The sequence below is a fragment of the Lutra lutra genome, chromosome 5 (genome assembly GCF_902655055.1).
Source record: "Lutra lutra chromosome 5, mLutLut1.2, whole genome shotgun sequence".
Taxonomy (NCBI): domain Eukaryota; kingdom Metazoa; phylum Chordata; class Mammalia; order Carnivora; family Mustelidae; genus Lutra; species Lutra lutra.
Genome location: NC_062282.1, coordinates 80,010,586 through 80,031,031, shown reverse-complemented (window position 1 = coordinate 80,031,031; position 20,446 = coordinate 80,010,586). Strand labels below are relative to the sequence as shown.

Genomic DNA, 20,446 nt, shown 5'->3' with positions numbered 1-20,446 from the left:
GAACCTAGTGACTGGCTGAGGGAATGAAGGAGATGTTTTCTTCAGTTTACATCACTCTGTAGAGAATGATACCATTTACTGAACTAGGAAGATCCAGCCAGCAGTAATATGTCTTTTTGGGGAAGAGTGGTGGGTACTGAACATGAAGGAGAGGTGGCAGGGTGGTAAGTAGAAATGATGACTTGTAGGATAGAGTTTAAGGTGTGCTGCGACTTCTCCAGAAGGATGGGTGTGTTAGGCATTTGGGCATAGAAATCAGGAGTAAGGTTTGGCTGGGGGTAGGAATTTAGGAGACAGCATATTAGTCATAGCTAAAGCCATGAGTTTGTTTTGAAGGTCACTAATATTTCAGGGGCAAGTAGAAGGGGGAGAAGGGCAGGGAACTCAAAGGCTGGAAAGGAGCAACAAAAAAAATGGTATGACATAGTCCTAAGAAGTGGAGGTAGTCAGCAGTATCAGATGAAGACCGGAGAGCAGTAAAATCAGGACAGGACAGGTATCCCTTGGATCTGGCATGAGGAAAGTCCATAGCCTCAGCAAGAATTTCAGTATAGCATAGAGGTAAGGACAGAGCCTCCTGTAGTATTTAAATCATGCTTCCAACCCATACCGGCAGTGTAGGGGTTTGAGTAGCTTACCTTTAAGTATTAGTTTCCTTTTCTGTCAAGTGGGGCTAATAATACAAACATACAAGGATATCAGCAACAGGGTTAAATGAGATCGGGTATGTAGATTATGTTTAAGTTCTATCTGTGATCTCCGTAAGTAATTGTGGTCTTTTCATTGACTGGGGACAGGAGAGTAGATAAGAGCTGTGGAAGTGAAAGAGAATAGACTGTTGTGTTTTTAGAACATGGTAAAGTGAATGAAAGAAGTTAGTAATTAAGAATATCAGGTCAGGGTTTTGGGTTGTTTTTAAGATAGTAGAAACTTGGTTATGTGCATTTGCTGAAGGAAGAGGTCCTCGGGGCCACCTGTTCTACTGAAATATAAGAAAAGGATGAGTACGTGGGTATAGTTACTGATAAGCTTACACAAGTGTTGGCAGAAGTTTTCTTCTAGATAATTCCAGATAGTCCTTATCCAAGCTTTTTCTGGCTTGGCTCCAGCTAAGAGCCCCCAGTGAATACTAGAATACTTAGCAAGTAATTTGACTAGTGGCTTCATTTTTTCTTTTTCACTGAAGAGGAACAAGAATTTTTTTTAAAAAATGGGTAGTGGGACAGTTGGGAGAATGGGGATACTTTGGAAGAGCTTCTAAGAGGGCCTAGTGTAGAATTACTGTTGTTGGTGCCTCTCCAATGAACTGTGCTCTGCAGAGTCTTTGCTAGCCGTATTCATCAGCCCAGGTGCAAGGTGGGAGATGACAGGGCTCACTGACCAGGAATTGGAAGGAGAAGGAGACAGGAATAGGAGCAGTAGTAACAGAGCTGGCAGTAATAGTAGAGACTGGCAAAGCTATAGACTGTAGGGTCTAGGTGAAGGAGAGAAGGCAAAGTGGAACTCGTACTTTCGGAGAAAATGGAATGGTCACCGCTTGCTCTGATGAGGTTTAAGGGTCACTGCAGAGGCTAGTTAGAGAGCTAGAAGACAGGAAGTGTTTGTTGGGGAACAGGATATGGCAATTTAAGAATCTGAGCATTTGAAGGCAGTGGCAGCTTTGAGGATGGAGTCATGGGTGTGGGAAACTGAAAATAGAGTGGGATGAGTTTTCTTGGATGTATATAGAGAGAGAAGATCAAAATCTTTCTGTGTGAGCAAAGGCCAGGAGCCACAGTGTTTGTAGAATGTGGTGCTTGGAACAGGGTAGCTGGCATTTGATATGAATGTGGGTGTTCATGAGAAACCTGGGAGGTGGGAACCGTAGACGTTGGACTCAGGAACTTGGATTTTAACTACCCAGGTGGTGTAAAGCTGGTAGAGGTTTCTGATAGTGACTTTAAAAGAAAACTCTTAGGCAGATAGTCCAGCAGAGGTTTGTAGAATAGGCTGGAAGGGAGAGGAAACTGAGAAGAATGTCTTGATATCTCATTTTCTGGCAGCCATCTTTCTGGGTTCCTTCCGCATGGCCTATCAGGAGATTAAGAATGTCATCCTGGAGGTGAACGAGAGTGTTCTGACGGAATCTATGATCCAGGTAAGGAGCAAGATTGTTGTCTGGGGAGCTGGCTCTTCACGTCGTGGTGCACTAGCCACGGTCTTTAGCACTGGCACTTTACAGAATGCTGGCTTTGGGTCAGCGTCCATCTCTCCAGTGGTTAGATTATTTCTGGTGTAGTTTTCAAAAGTCCTGCCATCGCACTAGCTGCCCCAGCCCCCAGCCTGTTTTCTTCTTTGTGGTCCTTGGGCAGAGTGGGGGACTGAAAGGCTCAAGCTAACCGCTTTTGAGACCGTCCCTTCTCTCTTTCAGAACCTCATTAAGCAGATGCCAGAGCCCGAGCAGTTAAAAATGCTCTCTGAGCTGAAGGATGAATACGATGATCTGGCCGAGTCAGAGCAGTTTGGTGTGGTGGTGAGTGAGGCCTGTGGCAAGAAGCTCTTCTCGGACTCCTTGCTCCCTTCCTCCCCCAGAGCAGCTGGGCCACTTGCTTCTCGCCTCTTGTCTGTTTTGAACCTATCTTCCTCTCTGTTCGGTGCTCTGGAACTCACAGCCTCCCACACGAGGCTCAAGCCTTGATGTTTTTCTGACTTGCTCTCTCCCTGTTGGCTGTACTGGAACTGCTTGTCTTCCCCACCAGATGGGCACAGTGCCCCGCCTGCGGCCTCGCCTCAACGCCATCCTCTTCAAGCTACAGTTTAGTGAGCAAGTGGAGAATATTAAACCAGAGATCGTTTCTGTGACTGCCGCGTGTGAGGAGTTACGAAAGAGTGAGAGCTTCTCTAGCCTCCTGGAGATTACCTTGCTTGTCGGAAACTACATGAATGCTGGCTCCAGGAATGCTGGTGCTTTTGGCTTCAACATCAGCTTCCTCTGTAAGGTGAGCCAGGTGGTTAGAGCAGAATGGAGAGGGGAAGGCCGCTGGCCTCTGTGGGCAGCATGTGGCAAACTGCTGTTGGCCTCAGGGGGTCTTGGGCGGGTCAGGACTAACACGTTTCTCCTCTTTCCCCAAGCTTCGAGACACCAAGTCCACAGATCAGAAGATGACATTGTTGCACTTCTTGGCTGAGTTGTGTGAGAATGACTATCCTGATGTCCTGAAGTTTCCAGATGAGCTTGCCCATGTGGAGAAAGCCAGCCGAGGTAGGGCAGGTTGAGGTGCAGCTAGAAGGCCGTTCCAGGCCCCCAAAATCTCTGCATTGGGACGGAAATTCTCACTTGCCTATCTTAGGTGGGAGCGGGGGAGGGTGGACGCACAGTGTCTAGTCCACAGCAAAGAGGATTATCAGGCACAAGGGAGGTCTTCGTGTATAGAAGTGGGAAGCATTCTTTCCCTTCCTAGGGAAACACCAAATACTAAAAAAAAAAACTGGAAGAAAGGCAAGTGTTTTTAGTCTAGGTCAATGGTTCTTTTTATTGAGAAAGCATGGACTAGATTGACAAAAATCAGGCCTCACCGTCTTGGAACGGGGCACAGAAAAAGCAGCACTCGGTAGAAATGGGAACAGATTTCTGCCCTTCCTCTGTATTGCTGTGTACAACTCCTTCCTCCCAAACTCTCTCTAAAATAAATGAGACCAAGATCCTAGGGACTTTCACAGGTTTCTGTTAAATTAAATGAAGCTTCTCTTCTTGAGGCTGGAGGTTCAGGCATCGAGTAACTTACAGTTTAAGTGGAAAGATGAAGAATATGATGTGTTGGAACCACTGGAGGAGGGGACCTGAGAGCTGCAGCTCACCGTGAGCACTGACGCGGCGCCCTGACGACCAGAAGCTGAGGGTCTGGGGACTGGGAATAACTCTTGCTTTCTCTTTTTTCTCCTTTAGTTTCTGCTGAAAACTTGCAAAAGAACCTAGATCAGATGAAGAAACAAATTTCTGATGTGGAACGTGATGTTCAGAATTTCCCAGCTGCCACAGATGAGAAAGACAAGTTTGTTGAAAAAATGACTATATCCTTTCTTACGAGAGGAGGGAGTTCCTAGGATGCTTGCTGGGAAGGGAAGGAAGACTTCCCAGAGGGAGGACAGCTGGAGAGACCTGGGGGTAGAGAATTTTTCCTTCTTAAAAAAAAAAACAAAAAAAATCTCTCAAAAAAATTCTTTTCATTATATACATAGTTCTTGAGAGCATTCTCATTGTTGTGGTAGGCACACCACCAAAATTCCTCCCTGACCCCTTGCCCTCTGCCCCGTCTCCACTACACGCATGCACGTATTCTCTTTGCTCGCCCCTTCCTAACCACTGCCACTGGACTCCTCATTTTCAGCTCAGGAGTGTGTTCTAAACTAAACCGTGTTGTGTTGCCTTTTGCACCTCCTGGCTCTCGGCCCTGACCCCACGGCAGCATGTGCAGAGCCACGTTACTGCCACCCCTGCTGTAGGGGAGCCACGGTTTACAGTTTTCCATTCTTGTTCTGGGTATTTTGATTGCTTCTTGCCTTTGCTCTTACAAGCAGTGTCGTGTTGAACATCCTTGTGCATGCCAGCATGCGTCTCTGCGTGCTCCTCGGGGCCAGAGCAGTGGGTCTGCTTCCTGGCCTTGGTCCTTGACTCCCTGGCCGCACAGCTTCGTGAAGGACGCACAAGAGCAGTATAACAAGCTACGGCTGATGCACTGTAACATGGAGGCCCTCTATAAGGAGCTGGGAGACTACTTCCTCTTTGACCCCAAGAAGGTGTCGGTGGAAGAATTCTTCATGGATCTGCACAACTTCAAGAATATGTTTGTGGTGAGCCAGGGATACTGCTGACTGAATCCTTTGTGGACATTTCTCGCTTTCCACATGGCTTGCCGGGGGGTGGGCTTATGTGCAAGTGCACGCATGCCCACGTGTTTCGTTTTGTTTTCCTCCACAGCAAGCAGTCAAGGAAAACCAGAAGCGGCGGGAGACAGAGGAAAAGATGCGGCGAGCAAAACTAGCCAAGGAGAAGGCAGAGAAGGAGCGGCTCGAGAAGCAGCAGAAGAGAGAGCAACTCATAGACATGAATGCAGGTAAGAAGCGAGGAGAAGAGTTGATGGGCTGAAACAGGAACATTTGCAGGACTTCTCTGCCTAGAATCTCAAGGCCAGAGAGAACAGCTCATGTCTGAGCTCAGCTCCTGACAAAGGATTGTTGGCAGCCTTTTACCTCCAAGAGCCTGACACTGGACTTGAACCTCAGCTCCCCTGCATGTACATTCCAGTGCTCCATGCTCACCCCACCCTCCACCCCCCGCCTTTGCTAGTTCCTGCATTATGTCTCATCTCCCAGTGGGTTTAGTATTGCTGTAACGTGTACTTTTCTGCCTGGCCACATGGTCTTCTGGCCCATTTTTGTTCCATCTACTACATCTTTCATTCTTTTCCCCAAAATGTTTTCCTGGCTTTGCTCCTGTCTTTCACTGGTGGCTTGTCCTCCTGTCTGCTTATTTGCACTAAGTACTGTGTGCTCAGTACCTCCGCACAGCCGTACACACTATGTACAAGCAAAACTGCACATACCTATGAGGTTATAAAAGGACTGAACTTCTGGATAAGGGGGCATGGGAGCTGGCTACTCTCTTGTCTTTAGCAGAATCTGTTTCACTACCAGAAGCATGTCTTTGTTGAAACATATGGGCTCAATTACTGGCCTTCTGTTTCCTGTCTCTGCTGCCTTCCTGCTGTTGATGCCCTGCCCCCCTCTGCTCCTTTTCTGGGTAGCAGGAATATAGCATACATTGTGCATGGCACTGAGCTGAGGCCACCCTTCTTGAACCTGAGGAACTACGAGCTATCTAAGTAAAGGGCAGGGGAGGTGGGGTAGCTAGGTGATGGGCATTGAGGAGGGCACATGATGTTCATGAGCCCTGGGTGTTATATGCAACTGATGAATCACTGAACTCTACGTCTGAAACTAATGATGTACTGTATGTGGGCTAATTGAATTTATATATAAAAAAAATAAAGGGGCTCTAAGGCTGCCAAGTCTGGCAAGAATCAAAGTGCTTTGCTGAGCACAAGAGGCCAGAGCTGCTCTCGCACCTCTTGCTCCCAAGGATATTACTTTGGCAGCTCCTATTGCGGTAAAACTAGTGACCTGAAGGAGCTGAACAGCCTCCCTTTTTTTCTTTTCTTGATACTTTGCTGGGATCTAGTTATATAGAAGCCACAGATTTGTTCTATTATTACTAATGCTGTTGAAGCCCACACCTAGTGTCCTTTCCCTTCCCCATTCTCCCCTGGTGGCCAGTGTCTGTCCCCAGGTACTGTCTAGGAGGCATCAGGCTAAGGTGGAGTCCAGCGGAGATACAGGATGAAGGCTGCATCCCCTTATCTGGTGATGCAGCAAGCCCTGGCCCCCAAGGCAAGCAAATGAGGTCAGAATGTAGGTCAGCTGCACTGGTGATGTTCAGCCAGCAGGTGGCGCCGGGAGTGGTGAGCCCAGCCCAGTAGCTTCCAGCCTGCAGGCTTCTTGGGATTTCAGTTTCAGATTTCACCACCCAGAGCTGTTGCCATGGAAACAGAGCCAGGCTGGAACAGAGACTCTACATTAACTCTTTATATTCTAGCCAGGATGCTTCTCCTACATGCTGAGCTGGCTTCTGGAAGATGCAGCCACAAGGGGCAGTACTTAAGTAAAATTCAGCCGTGGGGTGGGTGTCTTCTTTTTCCTCAGCCCTGCTCTGAAACTGGAACCAGGCTGTCCCTGATGTATTTATAGGAATTAGAGTGAAACACTTTAGGATAAAGAGCAAGTGATATGGTTGTATATTAATTTCATACTCCCAGTCTTTATACTTAAACTGGAATTAGAGTTGGGCAGTTCTGCAATTCTCTGTGCTAGTCCCCAGGGGGTTGGGAAAGAACATACTTCAAGGAAATATTCCAAGGTTTACATTGATTAGTAGGCAGTGAAACCTTTTCTTTTAACCACTGTCCAACAGATGCAATTAAACATGGGCTGTGAGCCTTGAGGTTTAGCCCTGTGTCTGCTCTGAGTCCTCAGCCACCGTGGGCCAGGGGTAAGCCAGGCAACAGTCATAGAGTTGGCATGGGACTTAACACTGTATGCTGCTCAGGCTGAAGAGCTTACATCTCCGTCTTTGTTCGTGACAGAGGGTGATGAGACCGGTGTGATGGACAGTCTTCTGGAAGCTCTGCAGACAGGTGCAGCATTCCGACGGAAGAGAGGACCCCGTCAGGGTAAGTAAGCAGATGGAGCCCAGCCTGGGCGTGTGGAAGGGGTGAGGTCTCTCTGCTCCTGGTCCTGATTGCCTTGGGCTGAAGAAGAGGTAAAGATGTTCTGAGGGTTTAGGAACTTCCTCACAATAGTCCCTGCATCAAGAGTGGGTTGTCCAGTCCTCTACCTCCCATGTTAGAAAGCGTGGACTTGGAGAACTGGGTCTTCAGATCTGTTAGCAGATCTATTATAGCTGATGATGACTGTACTTCTCCCCATTCTTGAAGCAGAAACCTGGAACAAGTGAACCATGGTGCAGGACACAGATTTGGGTGGGTGTTTGCAGGTATGAACAAAAACTGAGCTAAAAGCGTAAATTAGATATAGGGAATAAAAAGTCAAGAGCCCTAAAAAAAAAGTCAAGAGCCCTTACTCTCAACTTCACAAGCAGAAAAGATAGAGGAGATTAGGCATCGTTATCCTCAAATGTAATAATACAGAGGAGCAGTCCAATGGAAGAAACTGTCTCTGTCTGAGAATTGCCCTCTCCTTGGGTGCAGTTAGCCTGCAGTGCTTTTTGTCTTCCCCACTGACTTCCCCACAGCCTCCTCTCCCAACCATCTGAAGATTTCAGTGGATTAAGTTGAGTCAGAGCCTTTAAGAATTGTGGGTATAAGAAGACAAGTGATCCAGGCATTAGTGTGGGGGAAGAATCAGTGGATAAGCTTCCTTAGAAGGAAGCACACAGTGGCCAAGAGACTGGTCCAGGAAAAGGTACTACAACCAACACTATCCCTTGGGTGGGTGAGGGCACTGTTGTGTTTGATGAGGGCCTTTGTGGACTAGGAGAGATAGCTTCTTTCCTGGGTTGAAGGGTGGGAATAACAGAAAAGGCAGTCATGAAGGGTTTCTACTTTCGAGAGAGTGAAAGCTGTGTTCCGGTTGCCTGCCTGGGCTGTTCTGTAGATCTCTTTGATAAGAGCTTTAAGGTTATTGGAAGGAGGAATAGTGTAGCTTGTTTTGGCCTCTGTAGGGCTTCCAATACCTGTCATAGCCTGGACAGGGATCCTCTGGATCAAGCGTGTAGAGCATGCTAACCCCCATAAACTTAATGTCCCAAAGGTTGCTGTCTTTTTCAGCCCGTACTCTGAATTCCCAAAAGAAGATTCCCTTCTGACGGCTCTTCTGCGTGACTTCCGAACCTTCCCTAAATAGGAGAATCCCTAGTTACAAGTCCTCCCCATTTCCTGGCATCCTCTTGGCAGGCTTTGTAGTGAGAGGAGAGGTGCTTATGATGGACTTAGAATTTCCTGGCATAGTGCATTAAATCCTATAGATTGGTGTTTGGGTAGAGAGTGCAGCTAGTAGTATTTGTTTAGTTTTTAAAGGTTCTTATGAGATGCTTTCAACCCCCTGCCAATGTGGCCTTACATTAGGCATTTCCAGCCAAATGAAAGTATATTGCATCTCACTGTTGACTCTCTCAGCTAAATGCCAACCTGCATCTGACTGTTGGTGGGGAATTCCCTTTTTAAGCCTCTTCCTCTGAAACTGGACTAGAATCCCAGATGCTTCCTGCACACAGGCAGCCAGACATCAACGGTTCCCCTCTGTGGGGAGGCCCCATTCTCTGCTTCTTCCCAAGGAGGGAACCAGGACTCACAGGCAGAGGAAGCAGGGATTTTGTTGGAACATGACATTTCAGCAGAAGATCTAAATTAGTCAAAGTGCTGTTCTCAGTGCAAGAAGGAATAGGAGACGGATACTAGGAAATACTAAGGGAAGCAGAGAAGTGCATACTTTTTAAATTGGTTCCATCCTGTAATCTTATCTTTCTGGCCTGTAGGTTCACGGAACAGGGATAAACGTATCTGAAAGCATGTCCCCAGGAAGACCTTTCTGGTTACTCTGGTATGCTGCTGAGGTAGTACATTCACATGCTGTGAAGTGACGTGGCCTCATGCTTTTAAATGTAAAAACTCTACCACAATCCGAAGAGCATCAGGCTAGGTAGAGACCAAAGGACCCCAAGTCAAGTCTAACTCTGGTCCTGTCTAGGGTACTCAGTTTTTTCATGAGTTGGATTAAAATGGTCTCTTGAGTCTTTTCTAGCTTTAATTTTTTTTTTGACCAGAGACAGTAGAATTAAGACAGGAAAGAGGCTGGACTCAGAAGGCCTTACTCTCACTGTAAAGGCTGCAGGTTTCCCTCAGTGGCTACTGGACTTAGCTGGTCCACTCCTTCCTTCACCAACTCTGACTCTCCCCTATGGCCGATTGCCTTGAGCCAAAAAACTGAAGCGCTAGCAAGCAGATCTGTCTCACAGCCCTCCTCAGTCCCTGGGAAGCAGCTGTCCCTGCCTCAAAGACACTGGCCTTTTCCATAGGACTTAAAGGCATGTTTAAAAAAAAAAAAAGTCTTCCGGTCTCTGGAGACCTGAGGGAGTGTAGACAGAGTACAGAGTATACAAAGCACCATTGAGGCGCTGGAAGAGGAGAGTTACTATCAGGGCTGGTTCACTAAAAGTGACATGTTAAGCTGCTGTGATCTGCAGGGTGTGGGAGAACAATGGTTTGAGTGTCAAAGAGAAGAATCCATGTGATTGTATCATAGCTACTATTTCAAGCTGATGATTGAGTCAGCGTGTGGTTTTAATGACTCAACTTTATCTCCATGTCTGAATTGTGGCCTCTTATACATAGGCCATCTGCTCACTGAGATAAAAGTCAAGGGAAGAAATTGGTCTTTCTCTTCCTTTCCTTCCAAGCTCCACCTGCACTAACAGAACCTTAAGAGTCTGGAGAGTGTCTGAAGACCTCTAGTGATTAGCATCTGACCTCTGCATAGAGGAAAGCAATTAAGACCCAGAGAAACTCTGGCTGGCTCAGCTCTATACAGCTGGCCGAGGCTAGAGCAAGGAACTTTGGCCCCCCTTTTGTGATTCCAAGTCCAGGGCTGTGGCCACTAAGCCTCCTTGATGAACAGGACAGTGACCCCTCTGTGGAGGCCAGAGGTATTCGTTCCTACCTTCGAGTAGAGAGCGCATTGGACATGGTACAGTTGCTCCAGTGAGTTTCTGATGACTACCTGTCCACAGAAGGGGAAGAATGTTTCCTAGACCACTACCTCTTCTCCCTCTGCTTCTGTGAAAATAGGACAGAAAGTATAATTAGGTGACTTTAGAACTCAGTAATGAGTTCTTAAGGACAGTAATGACTGCCCCATCTGTCCTAGTTTCCTCTCCCCTAAGGAAGCTTATGAACAAGAACACTTCCTCTTTGGGAGCAGTTTCTAGCCTCTGTTTTATAAATGTCTTTTTCTAAATCATTAACCTTTTTCTGATTCATCTGTACTGGTATTATATATGGTTGGTAGATTTTGCTGGTGTTTTTATCCTAGCCCACCCTAGAACATCTAGGAATCTGGCTTCAGAGAGCTTTGACCAGTGTCTCAGGATGGTTCCCTTTTCCCCACTAGACTATGACACATTCTCTTGTGAGTTAATAATCCTCCCTGATCTAATATAGTCAAATTATGTATCTGCTTTTGTGGCTACTTTTCAGTAGTCTCAAATACCCAAGCTAGGGAAAGAAGGGGAAGAGTCAGTTTCTCTGGATTGTTCAAACTGTTGAGTATAATTGTAGCCCTGAAGACAAAGTAGAAACCGGAATTCTTCCGTTCTGTTGATTCTCTTTCCAATTCCAGCTAATTCTGGTTCTAACCTTAGGCCACATCATGGCCATCCCTAGGCTTAAAAGCTAAGTTTTGGTTTTCTCCCTACCTACCATCCACTCTTAGTTTTGGTAATGCATCAAAATCTTTTGGAATCTAGAAAATGTAGAAATAGTACTTGATGAGGTACAACTGGTGTCCTCTTAAAGGAAGAAATCAAAGAGAAACACCACAAGACATGCCACACTTGAACTCTGACTTTTCCCATGTTGCCCAGGACAGGTGTCTCTGAAGACTTGATGTTCTTTTTCTTCTGGGGTCTGGAATCAGGAATTCTTTCAGCCTAAACACTCCTTCAGTCACACACAAGTAGTTGGCAGTATTTTCTCAACTGCTAGAGACTGCACAGGAACACCAAAGTGACACCAAGCCACTGCCTTTCTGGACATGAGAAGTAGGGTCCTAGAGAAGGGATTCCTTCAGAAAAAAGCTGAAACTAAGTGACTTTCTAGGTGCAGACAATGTAAATGCAGGGTGCAAGCCATGTGCTTGCTTTCCTGTGTGGAAACTGCACAGGTTTGGCTCCAGACTTGGCTGGAGAGACTAAGAAGATAGAAGCATCTACCTGTAGATCTTCCAGTGGGGGCTCCTTTTCCTCTCCTTTCAGTCACTGAGGCCAGAGCATGTGTTCATAATCCAAGGAGTGGTTTGTGTGAACGGCCTGGAGTCTGGGTCCCATTCCTTCCCCCTGGAACCAGATGATGAGCCCCTGTGCTGGTTGGTCAGGGCCTTCACTCTGCCTTCTCCTCTTGTTAGACAGTCCGTTGTGCCCCTGGGAGGAGGAGTTGGAGGAGGAGGAGACCCATACATTGGTAACCTTTGTGGGCATGACGAGTGCTCCCTGATCTGCGGGCGGCCTCTGATGTGTGCACACAGTGGTGCTGCGTTCCACTTCTGGGGAAACTGGCAGCCCTGCTGAGAAGCTGACCCTGTTTGGCTTCCACCCTGCCATGAGCTGCTTGCTGGTCTAAACAAGGTGCAGGCGTTCCAGGCGCTTTGTTGACCACCTCCTCTGGACCTTGCCTTCCTGTGCATGTCCTGAGGCTGCCCCCGTCCTGCCCTCTTCCTCGGGGAGGGCTAGGCTCATTTCACCTGTCCCTGCTTCTTTAATGCTTAGGCGCTTTCTTCATTCATCTTTCCCATGACCCAGCAAGCAGGGTTTTTTGAGGTATAAATCAAATGCTTAAAATTCACTCTTTTTAAAGTATATACTTCAGTGGTCTTTAGTATAGCTACAGGTTTTTGCAAACATCACCACTAATTCCAGAATAATCTCTAATTCCCAGAAAGAAACCCCATCCCCATGAGCAGTCATTCCCCCACTCCCTGGCCATCATGAATCTACTGTCTCCCTGGATGTGCCCCTTCTAGACATTTCATAGAAATGGAATCCTAGCACATGTGGCCTTTGCGTCTGGTTTCTTTCATCCCAGGCAGGCGGCTCTTGGTGTACATGTGGTCTCTCTGTGCTGTTTGTAGGGCATGGGAAGAGGCAGAGAGCATGAGCTGGGCAGAGTCCCAAGAAACTGCCTTTGTGTTGAAGACACTGGTGCCATAACTCTGCATCCCATAAATTAATGGGAGAGTCTTAGGGGTGGCTCCCAGAAGTTAGACCAGAAACTCATGAATTGGTTGGTTCTTCTCTTCCTGTTTAAGATGACAACTGGAGCTTCACAATCCCTTAGCCCACTGGGCTGAGATTTCTTTGTAGGGGCCCGTCCTTGACCCTAGCTCTGCCTTCCCTGACATACCTTTCCTGACCCACCCACCTCACAGCCACATACATACCTCATAGGGCCCTTGAAGAGGTGGGAAAGAGCTAGGCGTGTGGGCGTGGGGAGAGGGATGGAGGGCTGGTGGGACATCTGGGAGCCTGACATGCATGCGGGGTCACTGCATGGCTGCTGCTCTGTTCCTTGCTGCAGGAGTCGCCCCAGGCAGCCTGAGGAAGGCCTTCCTCTGCTTGGGACAGCCCTCCCCAGGGTTCACTCCAAATGGTTTGGGCCTAGGAGATTCCTGGAAAACTGCCAAGTAAACAAAAATAATACTCTCTACCAAGCCTGGGTCTATTTAATTTCAGCAACCCAGTGATGAGTAAACCCATTTTGAGTACTTGATTTCGCCTTAAATTTTACACAAACTTGAACCACATGTGTCTGTCTCCGTATACTCAAATCTATGCAGCTTCCACACAGGAAAGCAAGCACACAGCTTGCACCCTCCATTTACATTGTCTGCACCTAGAGAGTCTATTCCATGTGTTCTTGGATCTCTGCTCCTCCTCCTTTAAAGTATTGGCTTCTCTGAACCAGATCGTGCAGCCCCCTTTGCATGGCCTTGGGCTGAATGTCTGCTACAGAGAAGGAAAGGGATTAGAAATTGGGCCTTTTGTGGACAAGCTCTCTCATGTCTTCTCTTTGCAGCCAACAGGAAGGCCGGGTGTGCAGTCACATCTTTGCTAGCCTCAGAGCTAACGAAGGATGATGCCATGACTGCTGTTCCTTCTAAGATGGCCAAGAACAATGAGGGAGTCTCCACAATCCTGGAGGAAACCAAGGAGTTGGTTGGCCGTGCAAACTAAGCTGGGGCCTGTGGCCATAGCAGCCCCACAGGGCGCTCCAGACTGTCTTGCCCTGTAGCCTGTGCCTAAAGGGTCATGGAAGTATTCTTCTGCAGTGGCTGCTCCCACTATCCTGACCCTTTTTCTCTGGCCTGCCGCTCTCTGTACATCACACAAGCTTCAGCTGCCTGGAGGCCAGCAGGAAAGGGCACTGGGGGTCCGGGGGAGGCCTGAGCCCGATCCAGCCAGCCCTGGCTGTTGTATTACCAAAGCAGGCTCCTTGTTTGCTGCCTTAACCCCAAGTGTCTCCTCTCTGTCACCGAGGCCTTGTCTCAGACCAGGCCCCACCTGCTTTTCCAGCCCCTGCTTTTCCAGTGGGTCAGTCTTGCTGGGTGTTTTTCTTTTGTGGTTTCTCCAGCCCTGAGAACAGCATGGGGCTTGTGAACCTTTGGGCTCTATCCCCCCTTTCATTGCTGTTACCTCTGCTCTGCTCTTCCCTCTCCTGGTTGTTATTTATTACTTGTGGTGTGACAGTGGGAGCCATGCCTAGAGAAGTGGGGAGCAAACCCCATCCTTACCACACCTTCCTCAGAAAGGCGTCCCAGAACAAAAAGGACCTGAACCACTTGATCTATTCCACCGTGGCCAAGGGCCTGTGGGGAGGCAAGGTACAGAGGCATTGGGGGACCTATCCCTAGCCTGCTGCCATGTTTGAGGACCCTGCCTCTGTGAACTCTCTACCCCTGCCCCAGGCGACTGAGCCACAGTCACTCCTCACACCTTCCCCAGAGCTTTGGTGCATCTCATCTGGAGTATGGGCTGTACTGTGACCATCCCAACACCTCACCCTCTGTCTCCAAGGAAATGGGAGGTGGAGCCTCCTGGCTGAGAAATTGTTTTGCAAAATGGATCTATTTTTATAGGAGATTTTTTTTTTTTTAAAGAAAATATTCCTTCCCCCTTCCCCCTTCATAATGTAAGAGGCTCTGATGGCAGGACCCAGCAACCCTGGGATTTCTCACCACAGGCTTCAATCCTGAGCAACCCTCAATCCTGGACTGCCACGTCAGCCCTAAAGCCTTCTGGGCCCTTTGAGGCCAGTGCAGATTCTCTCTCCCATTACCCAGTTTTGGGGCAGGAGGAAGCTCTTCCCTGACAGAGCTGGACCAGGCCTAAGAATAGTGGGAGCTCTGAGACCACAGAGTTTTTATAAATGTAATATATTTATCAAGCCAAATGTGCAAATGCTAACTGGACACTGGGCAAGGAAGCACAGGAGTATGGCCACATGGCATCCCCCGCTCCCTTCTGAACAGTAGGCAGGCCAAAACTGTTCAGTAGCCCTGGCTCCAGGAAGCTCAGATTCTCTGGCTCAAGGTGACACTTTGCCCTCCTTGTGCTTTTAGCTTCCCACCACAGGTAAGGAGAGAACATGACATGGTTAGGGTGTGACCCAGAGTGAGAGTTGTTGGAGCAAAGGGGGGACTTACGTGACCTAAGGGTTCCTGCAGGGAGGCCTTCAGGCCAGGAACCAGGGTGCTGGTTGCTACAGCTGCCTGTGTGTGAAGCGGCAACAGCAGCTCCTTTGAGCTCTTCCCTGGAAGGTGGGGGTAGGGAGGAGGCGGCCTCCCTGGGTTCCTTCCTCCTTCCTGCTGATATCTGGGGCTTTGACCCTATCTTTTTTAATCTACTTTTGCTAGGATGCATTTAATAAAAAAAAAAAAAAAGGCAAACCTATTTCCCTTGCCTTTTGGGCTTCTGGGATGTCATCACCTCCAGTTATTGGGTTTGTTTCCAACTGTTAATAAAGCATTGAAACAGTACTACCTTACTGCCTCTTTTGTGAGTTTAAGCTGTTTTCCAAAGCCCTGTTTGACCTGAAAAAAGTTGAAGGTGCCAGGGCGCCTGGGTGGGTCAGTCGTTAAGCACCTGCCTTCAGCACAGGTCACGATCCCAGGTCCTGGGATCGAGCCCTGCATCAGGCTCTCTACTCTGCGGGAAGCCTGCTTCTCCCTCTCCCACTCCCCCTGCTTGTGTTCTCTCTCAAATAGATAAATAAAATCTTAAAAAAAAAAAAAAAAAAAGGTGATGGTGCCTAACATGTGCCAGACAAACACCCTGCTTGGGCTTCTGCCCTTACATTTGCTGGACCTAAAGAAATGGGGCCCAATTCTGCCCCATCCCCCTTCCACATTGCTGCCTAGGGGTTTGGCCCTTTTCTTGAACTCAGTTCTAGCTCCCCCACTTCCTCATGCCCCCGGTACCTGCAATACCTGTGCCTCTTTTTACTGAGGGAACCATTCTCCCATCTCCCCTCTTCTATCCTTGTCCTCCCACTCCCCCCTACCCCCCTCACCCCCCTTCCGCCTTTTTGGTGGCCACAGACTAGAGGAATTTACACTGGGGTAGAAACCTGAGCCTGCCAGCAGAGGTCATGCTCCAAGGGACTTGCTGCTCAGATGTGCATGTTGTGACCTGCACAAAGGAACCTCACAAGCTATGAGCAGACCCAGAATAGAGAGCAGAGGCAGAAGAGGACCACAAAACCATTCGGACAAGCTCTAGAATTGGAAATAAAATCCTTTTAAATAGCCCTGGAGCCTGGGCAGCTGCCTCCCAGTCATGGCGGGGGATGTGGGGGTGGGCTGCCTTCCTCCTCCCCCACCGGAGGCCACGCGTTTCTGGCTCAGAGCTTTACAGGCTCACATACCAATTAGGGGACCAACCGCAGCTGCTCACAGGCTCTGCCAGTCTACTGCCGTGCCTGGAATAGAACCCAGGCAGGCAGCACCCCGCCCTCTGCAGCCTGGCTCTCAGAAACAAAACCCTGCTTCCATCTCAAACCGTGCACCACCACCCTTCCTCCCACGCAAGAAAGTCGCCTCCAGATGCTTCGTTGGAAGGCTTGGTTTCCATGACAACAGACCGGGAGCTGGCAGAACATGTGACCCGGCTCTGAGAGAGCCGATGCGCAGAGGAAGCCCAGAGACAGCCTCCTTCCAGCCTGTGGTTAGGCATCCCCTCACAGAACCTCACCGCCCTCCGCTCCAGATAACCCCAGTGGGTCTGCGTTTCTGTCCTTTCGCTCCGCCTTCTCTCCTCTGTACTTCCTGCAGCTCCTCTGACTGCAGCAACCTTGAATCCCACTGTGCTTCAAGGAAGCAGGCAGAGGAGGAAGGGAGGCGAGGACTACCAACTGAAGAGTGAACGGAAAAGCGGGGCGGTGGTGGGGGGGACGGGAGAGGACGATCTGCGTCTGCGGGCAATCTCATTCATTTCCTGCACACTTTTCAATCCCGACACCATTGCCGCCTCCCCAGCAACAGGGATGAACCTTCCAATTTCCTTGGTTTTGCTGCAGCGAGTGGGAGGGTGAATTCCAAATGGGTAAGCTGAGGCCCAGCCTATTATAGACTGGGCCTCTAGAGAACCGCCTCCAGCATGCCCTCCCAATTCCACAGTGTTCCCAAACTCACTAGGCAGCGGGCTTGGAAGGGAATTGGCAAAGGGGCATCCCCCCTCCTCCGGAGAAGCCCCCTGAGAGCACTCTGGGGTATTCATTTTAGCAGGGAAGAGGCGGGAACTAAGGAAACGTCCACCACCACCACCAGATTTCCAGCCGGCTCCAACGCACTCCCGCACCCGCCCGCCCCCCACCCCCCCATCCCCCCCTCATCCCCCCCCACCCCCCCGGGAGTGTCCTCTTCTGCCTGGAGACTGGCGCCTAGAACCGTAGCGGAGATGGCGCAAGCACACTGACACCGCACACCGACTGGCTGTGTCCCGAAATCCCCGCCTCCGCCACAGACCCAGAAGCCGATTACACACAATGAAACACAATCACAGCTGTACACTGTGACGTCTAACAGGACTGCAAGCATACACAGCCACACCTGACAGCCAGAGACAGTCTCACAGGTAGGGACACAAAACCAAGACGCAAACGCAATCATCGCCTTGCGAGCCCACCCTTCTCCCAGCACACGCCGCTTAGCTCGCCGCTTCATCCACACATGCCCGGAGCCTCCATTCCTTACACAGAACCCATTCAACCTTTCAGAAGAAACCTTTTAATTTTTTTTTTCCAAAGAAAAAAAGCCATATAAATATTAGAGTATAAAACTTGCGTGAGACACAGGAAAGGGAGTGGGTGGGGAAGCTACATGACTATGCGAAGTAAAGCACTTATAGGAGTCAGTACAGGGGAGGGGTCGCCGCAGCGCGTGGACACAGCACAAAACACAGCACGGGCCGCCGCAGGCAGATTCAAGGACAGACGGCTGCGCGGAGCCTTCTGCCCGCCCACCCGCCACCACGGGAAAGCACACCGCACTACACTATTGGCTATTCTACACCAGCCAAAAGAGGGAGGGGGCTCTACACTACTGTTAGGGCTGGGGTGGGGTTCTTGCACAGCCCCGCTGGAGAGACGGGACTGGGTGGGGGGTGGGCAGAGAAAGGTCTATGCACAAGGAGGCACTGGGAGACTTTAACCAGGCTCTGGCCACTAGAGGGCAGACGGGGGGAGGGGCGCCTGGGCAGTGGACTTCACAGAAAAGAAATGGCACCTGGCAAAATGAAGGAAGAGAGGCTTGGGGAGTGCAGAGGCCCTGTGGAGAAGCTCTGATCTGGGGCTGAGACTTCCTGTTCACTTGGTCCCAACTCTAGCTCCATGCCTCCCCAACCCAAGGACCAAGAATGGCCCAGCTGACCCTCCCTTGCTGCTGGGGCCACAGTGACTCTTCTAACAGTGGCACCTCTGGGGTACCCAGCACCCACAGAGGGCCCTCTGACCTCTCCAGGGGATCTGGTCCTAAACATCCTCAAACCTTTCCTGGACTGTAATGCCACTTGAAATCCACTGATGCTAAATGCTCAGCCCAAAGTTTACTGCCTTTATATGGTAAATGAGGGTCCAGCCTGGTACTTGGTTTATGGCTAGAACTGGGAATCTGGCCAGTATCCTGGGGACATACAGAGCCTTCTACAAGACCCTGATAACCAGTAAGTCAAGCTTTGTCCATCCCCACACCCTTCCCTTTATCTCACCACCCCATACTGTCTTGGAACATGCAGTGGAGTCTCTTGTTTGGGGAGGGGGAAGTCAACAGCATGCAGTGGGAACACCAAACAATGAGAAAGAGAACAAAAGACTGGTCCCAAGGGCTTTGGGAAGACGCATGGTAGCAAAGTGCCCTCCCGAAATCCAGCAAGCATCAGTACCATGGGAATGGTGACCATGTCTCCCAAAACTTGAGCTTGGTCCTGGGGCTCTGGAAGGAGATGAAAGGACTGGCACCAAACCATGCTTTGGGGGAAGTCTGAGAATTGGAAAGGCCTAAAGGTTATGATGCCCTTCCAACTCTTCAGAACTATGAGTCACCAGGTACCTCAACACCCCAACCACCTTACTTGAGAAAAAGGGGCTGCTGAGGGAGTGGGGTAGGATGGGTAGGAGGAAAGCAGGGGATGGTAGATGGGCCTGATTAAATTTGGAAGATGGCAAAGTTCAGCTGTAACTAAAGGGGGTGTGATAAATGGTGTCTACACGAACCCCACTACCCCCATGGGCACAGCAAGTGATTGGATGGGGGTTCCCAGCAGAACTCCCTTTGCATATTCAATCCCTTGGGGGCAGAGAGGGGGGTGTTGACTGGGCACTTGTTTCTGTTTCCCAAGGGGAGCATGGCCTGGATCCCTACCAGTATCCTGGGGGTGAGCCCTGAAAATCCGAGGCCTGGGTACAAGTAAGGAGAGACTGGGCTGGTTGGGGCGGGAAGCTGCCCTGTGGCTCCAAGCCTGGCCTCCGGTTTACTTCTTCTCCTTTTTGCCAGACTTCTTCTTGTTGCCGTTGCCACCTGCAGGAGTCTTGCCATCTCGCTTGCCGGCTGCATTGGTCAGTGTGGCATTACTGCCTGGGATGTAGACATTCTGTCGATAGTCGGGCACGTGCTGCAGGGTAAACTGAGGCCCATAGCGGGCACTTAAGCCCATGGTGCCAGCACCTCCTCCCAGGGTGGAGCTCCCATCAGCGGCTTCTGCAAGAGACAAAGGAAGGTCAAGATCTAGACTCTGGGTAGGCAACAGTCACTCTGTTAGAGCACAACCAGTTAATGAAGGCCTGCAAAGCACCTGGCCCTGATCCTGCTGAGTCCCGGGAACGTCCTCTCTATTCACAAGGGGCAGAGGAAAGTGAGACACGCTCCATCTGATGCCCAGCTCTCTTACCTACTGATTTGGGGCAAGTCTACCTGGACTCCCCTATGTCTCTTCAGTCTTCTGATCTGTGAAACTGGTTAAAAACAGCATCCACCAGGGCACCTGGGTGGCTCAGTTGGTTGGGCATCTGTCTTTGGCTCAGGTCATGGTTTTGGGGTCCTGGGATAGAGCCCTGCATCAGGGTCCCTGCTCAGTGGGGAACTTGCTTCTCCCTCTCCTCCCCTACTCGTGCTCTCACTACCTCTGCTGCTATCTGTCTTTCTCTCTAAGAAATGAATAAAATCTTGGGGCACCTGGGTGGCTCAGTGGGCTAAGCCTCTGCCTTCAGCTCAGGTCATGATCTCAGGGTCTTGGGATTGAGCCCGCATTGAGGCTTTCTGCTCAGTGGGGAGCCTGCTTCCTCCTCTCTCTCTGCCTGCCTCTCTGCCTACTTGTGATCTCTCTCTGTCAAATAAACAAACAAAATCTTTAAAAAAAAAAAAAGAAAGAAAGAAAGAAATGAATAAAATCTTAAAAAAGAAAGCATTTTCAGGTCTTGGTTAAGGCTGACCAAGATTATGATGTACACAAAGCACCTAGAAGAGTGCCTATTATGTGGTAAGGACTTAAAACATACTAGCTGTTAGTCTTCTCAGGGCTGAGTTAAAAGCTCTCAAATCCTTGCCCTAAGCCCTCTCTGGTGGCCACACTGGA

At 49.5% G+C, this 20,446-nt stretch overlaps 2 protein-coding genes across 30 annotated transcripts in view; one reads left to right on the top strand and one right to left on the bottom strand.

Annotated features, from left to right (window-relative positions):
* The window catches only part of DIAPH1 (diaphanous related formin 1), a 97,410-nt gene extending 82,053 nt beyond the window's left edge, over nucleotides 1-15,357 (top strand). For 5 of the 7 annotated variants that reach the window (XM_047730297.1, XM_047730293.1, XM_047730292.1 and 2 more), the window contains 9 exons: nucleotides 2,043-2,137; nucleotides 2,411-2,512; nucleotides 2,739-2,978; nucleotides 3,112-3,241; nucleotides 3,926-4,050; nucleotides 4,666-4,830; nucleotides 4,958-5,093; nucleotides 7,179-7,265; nucleotides 13,398-15,357. In XM_047730297.1, the coding sequence (XP_047586253.1) occupies nucleotides 2,043-2,137; nucleotides 2,411-2,512; nucleotides 2,739-2,978; nucleotides 3,112-3,241; nucleotides 3,926-4,050; nucleotides 4,666-4,830; nucleotides 4,958-5,093; nucleotides 7,179-7,265; nucleotides 13,398-13,555 (1,238 nt within the window). In that variant the 3' untranslated portion in view covers nucleotides 13,556-15,357. Of the gene's footprint in view, nucleotides 1-2,042; nucleotides 2,138-2,410; nucleotides 2,513-2,738; nucleotides 2,979-3,111; nucleotides 3,242-3,925; nucleotides 4,051-4,665; nucleotides 4,831-4,957; nucleotides 5,094-7,178; nucleotides 7,266-11,730; nucleotides 11,787-13,397 lie in introns of all 7 variants that reach the window. The other 2 variants (XM_047730294.1, XM_047730295.1) reach the window with 2 other exon arrangements.
* Nucleotides 15,358-19,154: 3,797 nt separating this feature from the next.
* The window catches only part of LOC125100255 (protocadherin gamma-C4), a 187,699-nt gene continuing 186,407 nt past the window's right edge, over nucleotides 19,155-20,446 (bottom strand). For all 23 annotated transcript variants that reach the window (XM_047730309.1, XM_047730307.1, XM_047730310.1 and 20 more), the window contains one exon: nucleotides 19,155-19,572. In XM_047730309.1, coding sequence (XP_047586265.1) covers nucleotides 19,346-19,572 — 227 coding nt within the window. In that variant the 3' untranslated portion in view covers nucleotides 19,155-19,345. The remainder of the gene's footprint in view (nucleotides 19,573-20,446) is intronic.